Source organism: Podarcis liolepis, assembly GCF_965112155.1.
Source record: "Podarcis liolepis genome assembly, chromosome: 7".
NCBI lineage: Eukaryota > Metazoa > Chordata > Lepidosauria > Squamata > Lacertidae > Podarcis > Podarcis liolepis.
Window position 1 is genome coordinate 74839839 of NC_139561.1, and position 10366 is coordinate 74850204.

Sequence of the window (10366 nt, forward strand, 5' to 3'; positions counted from 1 at the left end):
ATCAAGAATCACAAAACAGAGAAACCAGTAGGAGAACACTTCAATCTCCCAGGACATTCTATACAAGATCTCAAAGTAGCTGTTTTACTACAAAGGAATTTCAGAAATAGACTGGAAAGAGAAGCTGCTGAATTACAACTCATTACCAAACTTAAAACAATGGAGAGACCTGGTCTGAACAGAGACATTGGATTCTTATCTCATTATACATGACTAAGCCATTTCTCACCTTCTCACCCCTTGCCTTTTCCTGTAAGACCTATTACAGTCGTTAAGAGTCGTCAACAGGCTCATCTCAGCTACCTGCCAATCTCCGATTCCCACCACCCTTCTAAGTAATACCCCTCCCCACCTTCTCAATATATAGAAGGATCTAGCAACTTCTGTTTCAGTGTATCTGAAGAAGTGTGCATGCACACGAAAGCTTATACCAAGAACTAACTTAGTTGGTCTTTAAGGTGCTGCAGGAAGGAATTTTTTTATTAAGAAAAAAGCAATAAGCTTGCAGTGGAGATCAAACTCAAATCTCTTCGGGTGGGCGAGTTCCCCTTCATTCCCTGCAGAAAATGAACCTTCTTGGTAGGTCCAATGTCACATTTTCCTGCAGTGAGGAGGGGAGCCTTGAATGGGATATGCCAAAGCTTAACTGACATGGGGGATCAATATATGGGGCTGCCACTTTACTGAGAAACTACCTGTTCTAATACCCTCCTGCTGAAGGATTTCTTGGCAGAAGCATCCATGTCCAACTTGTAATGTTTACCAAAGGTTGAAGATGCCCTGCAATGTCTCCTAGCTGCAGCTAGTGCACAATGCTGCAGTACAATTGCTGACAACAAAAGGCCTAGTCAGCATATAACACCCATGTTCAGAGATCTACACTGGTTGCTGATTTGTTACTGGGCCAAGTTCAGAATGTTGCTATTAGCATATAAAGCCCTTAACAATTTTGGACCAGTTTACAGCACCTGCACTTTGAAACTCCCTGCCTATTGAGATCAAGTGAGTGCCTTCACTGTCCTTTTGGGCCTGCAAAAAAATAATAATAATCCTGTGTAGACAAGCCTACCTAGATGCTTAGAAAGCTGAGATAATTTTAATGTTTTAGTATTTTAACTTCCGTATGTTTTAAAGCATGGTTGCGATTTTTTCTCGATTTTACTGTTTTCCTTTTTGCAAACCCCTTTCGAGGGTTGTTGCTTTTTTAAAAAGAACCAAGCGGTCTACAAATTTTGGGAAATAAATTAATTAAAGTACTGCAGAGGCCTTCAAGCTGCTGGGGTTGTGGGAGTGTTGAGGTGGGGGGGGGGACAGGCTTCCCTAAAAGGCAGCTTGCCTACCGCACTGACTTCCCTTGTACAACACCAACTACGTGGGAGCGTCGTGGTGGGTGGGGCTGAGAATTACAAATGAGCGTCATTTCCGGGGGAAGAGGAAAACGTTTAAACGGAAATGCCGCTCTACCCTCCGAATCTCCATGATGCCCTGCCCTCTTTCTTTGTCTGTTTCCCCGAACGCTCTCATGGGGAGCCGCAACAACCACCAAAGTACGTATTGCCCAGTTGTGGGTTCTGGAGCTTTCCCCGCCTTCCTGGCCACGTCATGGATCACGTCACGCTTTTTTTAAAATGGCCAAAGCCTGTTGTTTTTACAAGTCCAAGTAAAGCCTGAATGTTCTTCGCAGGTGTATAGCTCTATGGCCCTTTCCCGCGTTCGGCTTCTTGGCGTAGAAAGCGTCAGTCGCGATTGGCTCTTTCTTGCTTTCTCTCTCCCGGAAGTACCTGGGAAACTTCCGGAGGCGGGACCAGAGTGTTGGAAGGAGGCCTCGGCTGGGTGAAGGTACGCGCAGCTGCCCAGATCAAAACAAAAGGGATGCGGGGGGAGGGGGGCAGTTGGCACCGGCTTCTTCCTTTCATTCCCTTTGAAACTTTCCTCTTCTGGTTGCTAAAGGAACAGGGGTGGGTATAATCCGAATTAGGCTGTTCTCACTGAGGCGGAGTGAATCCGAATCGAGCAGTCCTCACCGGAGCGACGCTTCAATAAGTTTGGGCGCCTGCGGCCCGTCGTGCAAAACCTACGTGGGCTCCCAGTCGAGAAAGGGAACGGAAACCGAGTCGGTTTTTTCACTTTTGTTTTCCCCGATTTTTTCATACGCGAGGACGGAATCGGTTTCCTGTCTAGGTTTGGAGCACTTCAGAATGCCGCTCTTCCTAACACGCGTGTGCTTGTGTGTGTGTGTGTGTGTGTGTGTGTGATTTTAATGCTGCAATCCTAAGCTTCGTGGCTGAGGAGCAAACTTCATTGACCTCAGTGGAACATCTGGCTTCAGTTGTGCGTAAAAGGCGCAGGGAGGAAAGGCGCAGGGAGGAAAGGCGCAGGCAGTTCTTTGTAACCCCCCTGAGGAAAAGCAGGACAGGCAATGGCGCTCATTCTCTATACAGTATGCAGGACCTTAAGTCACATTAAAGGCTGAAATCGCAGGTGCATTTACTTGGGAATAAGCCCTACTGGAAGACTATTAAGGAAACTTACCTAGGCTGTAATGTTTTGTGCAAATGGCTTCTGAAGATGGGGTATTTTATCCATTCTATTGAGTTTGTAAGAATTTCCATCTTCCGATGGGATGGGCAGAATAAATTAGGGGGAATCCATGATCTTACTGTTGGACTGATTTTGCTGTATAATGGGATCTCACACACTGATTAGGTCACATTATTGAAACGGGGAGCAAATTCAGATCTACTTTGTTAAGGGCCTGCTTTCCCCATTTGAGAGCGTGCTGGAGTAGCATCTAGCCCATAGCACAGAACCATTTGCCCTTCAGAGGCTTGAGCAGAGATCTTTCCATCACCTGCTGCCTAATCCTTTCCATCTATAGGGGTGCTTGGAGTTGAACTTGGGAGCATCTTCATGCACACTGAGTTCTGGTACTTCTCCCATCTCCCCAATTTAGCCATTTCAGGGAAGCCCTCCCTTTCCACTCATGTGTGAGTAATCAGATCTTACTTTGTTTTATTTTCTCACATGAATCAAACTGGCCATGTGTTGGAACAAATATACAGGCTAAATGAGCATATAAGGAACCTCAGGACCAGGGCCTTATGCAGCCCTCCAGGAATCAGTCTGCTCCTCCTAGCCATACATTCCACTGGCCTTCACACCCTCCTTGAATGTTTTTGTCTGCATGGAATGTGTCTTTGCATTCTGAAAATGACTCTTGCTTGCTTGGATGGAGGAGAGAAAGGGATGTGTGTAGAAATTAGCCTACTATAGAAAGGTGGCATTTGCACTGGTTGCTTGGTCCACTTTTGCCTCTGGTGCCCACTCACCACTGATATGGGACATATGGCCTTGAAGCTGAAAAAGGTTCTCCCTCCCTGCATTAAGTCATACTCTTAAGTAATGCCATTGGCATCAATGAATTTGACTAACTTTAAGTCCCTTGATTTCAGAATATGTCTTAGTCAGATGCTGAAGCACAGCCTGAATATCAATTGCGTCTGTATTGCTCTCTCTCTCCTTCCACCCCTTGCCCTTTGCAGAGTTTTCTTGAAGCAAAGAAAAAGCAGCACCTACCGGGTACTCTGTTCACCAGACATCCTAGCATAGCTGCAGGGTTGGCAAACAGCCGTGTTGTGGAAAATGGCCACCAAGGTGAATGAGCAGAGCCTAGATGCATCCTGCAGTGACCCTGCAAAGGAGAGGGATCCAGGTAACACCAACATGGCTGAGCATCAGGACTTGGATAGAGGCGAGGCCAAAGCAGCTGGTGAGTGTTCAGGAGGAGGAGCTGAACATTCGGAGATGACGCAGCAGCCTACGGATCAGCGTCAAGCCCCAAGGCTGCAGGTAAAACAAGAAGAGAAACCAAAAACTGAAAAATCCTTGGTGCCCCCTGCTGCAGAGGCTTCTGTGTCAGTTCCAGTGCTGCCCTTGGGAGAAGGGAAAGGGGCAAAGCGGATGATGGAGGATGATGATGGTGATGATGACATCTTTAAAGAAATGCCGGATGTCTGCCAGGAGGCCAGAGAGCCAGGAAGGGCCATGCTCCTGCCAGATCTCTTTGGGGAGGCTCAGCAGGCTCATAGCAGTCTGGCTGCTGGCCGAGCTGGAGGATGTGCCAGGTTGGAGCAAGCCATCCCATGCCTGCCGAACGTGGGCTCCGAGAACCAGCGCAAACGCTTCCGGGGTTTTGCCTACAAAGAGACTGAAGGGCCCCAAGTGGCCTATGAGCGACTCCAGGAACTGCTGTTCCAGTGGTTGAAACCAGAGGCCCGCAGCAAGGAGGAGATTGTGGAGCAGTTGGTGCTCGAGCAGTTCCTGAACCTCCTCCCAGAGGATGTCCAGCGCTGGGTTCGGGAACGTCACCCTGAAAATGGGGATGAGGCTGTAGCCCTGGCAGAAGACTACCAGTTTCTGCACCCTGAGCCTGGGAGACGGCCCTACCCAGAAAGGGCAAGGCAACGGTCTTCAGCAAGGAGTTGGCTCCGCTGAAGTCACTGAATCAGACAAGCAGGACTGGTTATTGGTAGGTAGCAGGAAGCAACTATTATTAATTCAGTACATTGCTTAAATTTTCTTCGGGGTCTGTTAGTAGTAACATTGCAGTGCACCTGCATTGGATGGGTTCTAAGCAACCCTTTTGACCTGCATGTGTGCTGAATTCTCCCCAGCACTTCACAAGATGGTGAAGAGCCAAGCTGTTAAGAGCTCCTCCTATGAATGCTTGGTTGCCATTATGGGTTCTCTCTATTTACTGCTTCTGGCAGTGATGATCTGATGAAATGTTAAAAACTAGATTTTAGAAGGACTGTGCATGTGACTTTGAGATGCACAGGAATTTTGACTGACAAAGCGGGAAGTAAATACCTAGGGACTACCAGGAACCCCTTATCCGCTATTACACAGTGAAAGTAGCCAAGGAAACACAGGCATCTTTTGAAGTTTCTGCTACATGCTGCAGAGGCAACCCACTTTTTAAGATGGAAAATGTGAACAACTCTGTGTGCACAGGTTTAACTGACTTGTGAGTGTATAACTTCACTGACTTTCAGCCACAAGAGTAGCCATTGAATCTTTAACTGGGCTTCCCGTGTATGGTGGTCATAGACTAAGAAAATATGGTTGTCTGTGAAGAACAAACCAAGACAGCTATCCTCCATGTGCTGATGTTTTGAGATCCACATGGTATCCTAGTTTTTTTTTCTTAATGCAGATACAAATACACTGGTAATCAGCATCCTTATACCTGAGAGCATTAAAATAACCGTGCTGGTCTGTGTCAAAGGCTGGAGGGAGGGAATTGGCAGCTGGAAAACAGATTTTGGGAGCTATCATCAGAGCCTGTTGTTGGCTGGTCTTGTGGTGTATATATGTTTTAGAATTTGGGTGTGTGTGCAAAATTACCTGATGACAGTGTGTCACAATGGATGGAGCAGCTATCTTCCCAGATAGTGCCCTCCAGATGTTTCTGGACTACCACTCCCATCACCCGAGGCCATTGGCCATCCTGGTTGGGGCTGAGGGGAGCTGGAGTCGCCACAACATCTGGATGGCTAAAGGTTGGGGACAGGCAGGTTTAGAGTGTTAGATTAGGGCCAGGGAGGCCCAGGTTCAATTCGGCGATGAAGCTCTCTAGGTAACTTGTGCCAGGCACTATCATCATAACCTATTTTACAGGGTTGTTAGGATAAGACAGGCAGGGTGGAGTGGAGAAACTCATGGATGCTACCCTGACTTAATTGAAGAAAGGGCAATAAATAAATAAATTTTGGTCCAAAGAGGCATTAGTCTGGTTTGCACATCACATTAAATTCACACCAGCTCATTCACATTAAACCACAGTTTTTGCCTGTGTTACTCTTAGGCTAGTGTATTTATTCACGTAAGTAATAAATAGATGATACCTATAATGAAGGATTAGGCTGTCCATCTCCGGTGCCAGGATTAGGAATATCTTTAAAGGACAGCATATGGTCAGCTACAGAGTATCGTGGTTTTCTGGGCCCACCATTTCACCTGACTGCTTTGAACATCTGAATGTATTTGGCCAGCTCTACATTTCTGGAATTGTTTACCATTTCTGATGAGTCCTTGGTTTTCCTTACAGACTGAGAGAATCAAAGACCTAGTTATCTACCAAGCCGAGCGGGGGAAGCCTAAATGGGCCAGAGGAACTCAGAAATCACAGTGCAGTTGCCGAGCATGAAAAGACCTTTACACAGCCTTTCCCTGCACGGAGACCATTAACTGGAGCAGAACCCTTCACATCATCTGACTTTTTGTGTGTGTATACATTACGGGGAGAAGGGGAATTTCAAAATCTTGCTTGGTCCTTTTTGCAGCTTAAAGAATGCCCTCTGTCCACTAATGCCATAGGAATAAGTTGGAGAAAGGACAAAGCATGAAGGGAACTTGAGAGCTTTTCAAAAGGGGTGGGGGGTGGGCATGACTTTGGAATGTATGTACATATAAGCATTCTGATAGGATGTAGAAGGGAAGGGTCCTGTGATGAAAATGATACCTGCCAGTCTGCCTCAGGTTGATCTGAGGCATCTGAGTCACCTTTTCCTCACCTCTTCCCCCACTCCTCAGACAGTCTCCCATGCCCTCCTCCCATCAGTTTATGATTGGCAAGATAATGTTTCCCCCTGATTCCCCTCCTTGCTTTGTGTTCAGAGGGGTGCCTCTTAATTTGGAGAGATGGCCTGCCCTGCTCATCCTGTCAGAATTTGTGTGGGAAATCTTGAAAAGTCACCTTGTACCACTCCCAAGACATTTTGTGTGGCAGGGCAGACTTTGAACACCTTTGGGGAATTCAGGGCTTCTGCCACAGGCCTAGCTCCTCACTACACCCAACAGCCCTATAAACTGTAGTGAACTCTGTATGTTGCAGGTACAAGGCAGCTGTTGCTGTCAAACACTTCCACATCATGCAAGCCCCACTGTTGCCCATGTAGTTTGCCTTGATTGTGCGGTGAGTCCCCTTGTCATTGCCATACCTCCCTCAGAGCTGCTGGCATGGAGATTGCCATGCAGTCTGGCAGACCTACATGGGATTCTCATGTTGTATCTATGAAGAGTCTAGCCACTCAAAAGCATTTTGATAATGACTGGCCTCATAACCCACAGAATTCTCCCTCCTTGCTTGTAACTTTTTTTCAGTGGTTTATCAATGGATTTGGAGCCTACAGTACTTATCTGTGAGCCAAAGTAGTCACAATTTGACGAACCAGCTGTTTGCTGGAGATCAAGCATTCTTCAGTGCTTCAAGCTGGGCTTTGTTTCTGCAACATATTTGAGGAATGGAGTGGGAAGGGAAGGGTCTTTTCTGCGGCTCCCCCCAGGTTTGTATTAGTGTGTTGAAATGGGAGCAAAGTGTTTTCTTGCTTGTAGAAACTAGGTTTTTGATACCCGTCCTGATGTGATGTAGCTTCCGCTTTCACCTTGTATCAGGTGAACTTTAGCCCTGCTTTCATTTGTGTAAATTTCTGGTGTGTGTGTATGTCCGTGGATGAGCACATGTAATAAAGGATCTTTCCCCCACAGTGGTCTGGAGTTACCGTCCCTTCTGCTGCAGAATTCCTATTTTGAGCCTCTTCCCAGTCACTTCACCATATTCAGAGAATAGGGGATTTGAGTAGACTTGAATGCTAGAGGCTACTTAATCCTGTCCAACATTGAACACCCTCCAAATAACAACTTGTGCTCGAGATGCTGATGTATGCAGCCACAGAGGAAATTATAGCTCTTGATAAACCTGGATTTGTCCAGTACTTTAGAAAAACCTGTTTCAACTAGTTGCTGCTGCTACAGTTCTCAAAAGCAAATTCCATCAGTTAATTACAGATTTTATGAGAAGGTACAACTTTTGGCTGTCCTAAATCTGCTTTTGAACAAGATCTGGGCAAGCAAAGCACTTTTAAGTCCCGTCAATTTCAATGGGAATGTTATCTGTCAGCACATTCCATTCTGTGGAACTAGAAGTGCTTAATATTGGCTTGATCTTGCACAATATGATTCATATAAACATTCCTTTAAATCTCTCATAAAAATCTGCTAAATACCGTATTTTTCGCCCTATAGGACGCACTTTTCCCCCTCCAAAAATGAAGGGGAAATGTGTGTGCGTCCTATGGGGCGAATGCAGGCTTTCGCTGAAGCCTGGAGAGCGAGAGGGGTCGGTGCGCACCGACCCCTCTCGCTCTCCAGGCTTCAGGAAGCTCTGTGCAAGCCGCGGGAGCCCTCGCACGGCTTGCGCAGAGCTGCCTCTTATCCCGAAGCCCGGGCGCGCTGAGCAGTCGCGCCGGGCTTTGGGTAGCCCCGCGCAAGCCACGGGAGTGCTCCCCTGGCTTGCGCAATGCTGCCTCTTATCCCGAAGCCCCCGTGCGCTCAGCAGTCGTGCCCAGGCTTTGGGTAGCTCCACGCAAGCCGCGGGAGCCCTCCCCCGGCTTGCGCAGAGCAGCCTGTTCCGGGGGCTGGGGTCGGGGGAAGCTCGGGCTTCCCCTGCCCCAGCCTTGCGCCTGGGGGGGGGGGGGAATAATTTTTTCCCCTTTATTCCCCCCCCCCAAAAAAAAACTAGGTGCGCCTTATGGGCCGGTGCGCCCTATGGGGCGAAAAATACGGTAATTTGGAAATTTGTCCGATCTCTGCATTTGGACACCTCTGAAGATACCATAAACTACCTTTTTCATGATGGTTCCTGAGATCAAGGAGCAGGTTTTCATCTATGGATAGAGTTGGATGCCATTTTGAATCAAGATAGTGGACTAAAAGTGCAGATTTTTTTGGTTTCTTAGAAACCAAACTCCACGTTATCAGCTTTCCAACTGCACACACAAACATCTTCCACATTTAGTGTCCAACCACACGCTTAAAAGGTTGCAGGTTCAATCCCCGTATGGGACAGCTGCATATTCTCGCGTTGCTGGGAGTTGGACTAGATGATCCTTGGCGTCCCTTCCAACTCTTACGATTCTACAAAACGCCACACCTTCCTGCACAGACTGAAATTAGGCTTGGAAGAAGCACGGTTGTAGCCAACCTAATAGGTTGTGGGGGCAAAGAGGTCTCAACACTTTCTCTGGTATGCAAGAGTGCCCATGGACCCGAAACAAGCTGGCCGCAACGTTTCCAAACCATGAAAACTTTAAAAACTCTTCCCATAAGTTGAGATCCCCAAAGATTTTTCTAAAGAATTAGAGCAGGACTAATTGATACATGTGTTTTGCTCCTGCCAGCTGCAGCTCACTCCCTTGCCACTGCAGCTGTTTTCACCAACCAGCTCTTTCCTCCCTCTGTTTCTCTTCCTGTCCCACCCCATGGAATTGGCTCGTGATTACTTACTTATTTCTCCTTTTGGCTGCTGCCACCTGAGAGATCATTTCACACACACACACCGTTTCTAATTGTAGGCCAAGGAGGTGTGTTTTTTCATTAGCATCCTGGGATTTAGCCTTTTCAGGCACCTGGTGTGTTACAGTCTCACAGAGATGCTTCAGATTGCAGAGGAACAGGAATAGTGCCACTTAATTAGCCTCCCCTTAGAGAGCTTCTAGCAGGCACAAATAATTCCAATTTTTAAAGGTATTTTTATGGCACTAGGAAGTTAAATTTGTCAGATCGATTTTTGCTGGCGTTAAGCAGACAAGACATCTGAGTAACACAAAACTCTGCAGGACATTGTTAACTGACCTTAATATGGCAGTCCTTGAGCGACAGGACTTCATAGGGAAACAGCAGTGTGAGTCTATTAAATTGCCATACGCCAAAAGGCTCTATTGAGGATCAAATCAAAGCAATGGATTTTTAAATCACACTACATGTGTTAATTGAGAAGAAATGCCATCCTAAAACATGTTAGGCTAAGGGTGCTGAATCTTTTTTTCAGACTTGAGGGCCACGCTCCCACCTAAGCAACCTTCCAGGGGCCATAGGCTAGTAATGGGTGGGGTGCCAAGGCAAAAGTGGGCATAAATTCTATCTCCTTATAGTAGCCTGGTTTCTACACACACCACTTTCTGTTCTCCACGGAGGCAGACAAGAATCATTATAGGCAGCCATATTCCAGTCAGGCAAGGAGGATACAAAGTTGGGGCTGCTGAGGGGTGTGGCCTGGGGAGAGTCCCATGAGCCAGATAGAGGGCTTGAGGGCCACACTTGATTTAGGCCAATGCAGGCTAAATAGTGTCTTAATTAACAAGAATCACACGGGCACACAAAATCCCTAGGAGTTAAGGTCAAGTCCGTCTAATACCAGCCAAAGACATTTTGCTGCCTGAGGCAGCCTGACACAGAGCAGCAACTTGGCCAACCACCAGCAAGTCACAGTACCCATAAGAACCCAAGGCCAGTCAAGCTAATTTCA

At 47.1% G+C, this 10366-nt stretch overlaps 1 protein-coding gene across 2 annotated transcripts; it reads left to right on the forward strand.

Annotated features, from left to right (window-relative positions):
• Window positions 1-1687: 1687 nt before the first annotated feature.
• LOC310711078 (uncharacterized protein) lies at window positions 1688-7545 on the forward strand. 2 transcript variants are annotated; one of them, XM_083512545.1, is made up of 3 exons: window positions 1688-1839; window positions 3543-4528; window positions 6110-7545. In XM_083512545.1, the coding sequence occupies exon 2, from the start codon at window positions 3643-3645 to the stop codon at window positions 4492-4494; it is 852 nt and encodes a 283-aa protein (XP_083368671.1). In that variant the 5' UTR covers window positions 1688-1839; window positions 3543-3642; the 3' UTR covers window positions 4495-4528; window positions 6110-7545. The 2 variants fall into 2 exon arrangements, with proteins under 2 accessions (XP_083368671.1, XP_083368672.1); XM_083512546.1 differs by having other exon boundaries at window positions 1831-1958.
• Window positions 7546-10366: the final 2821 nt, after the last annotated feature.

Bases quoted from the DNA above. Each gene is read 5' to 3' on its own strand.
- LOC310711078 (XM_083512545.1), top strand. From the start codon at position 3,643: ATGGCCACCAAGGTGAATGAGCAGAGCCTAGATGCATCCTGCAGTGAC.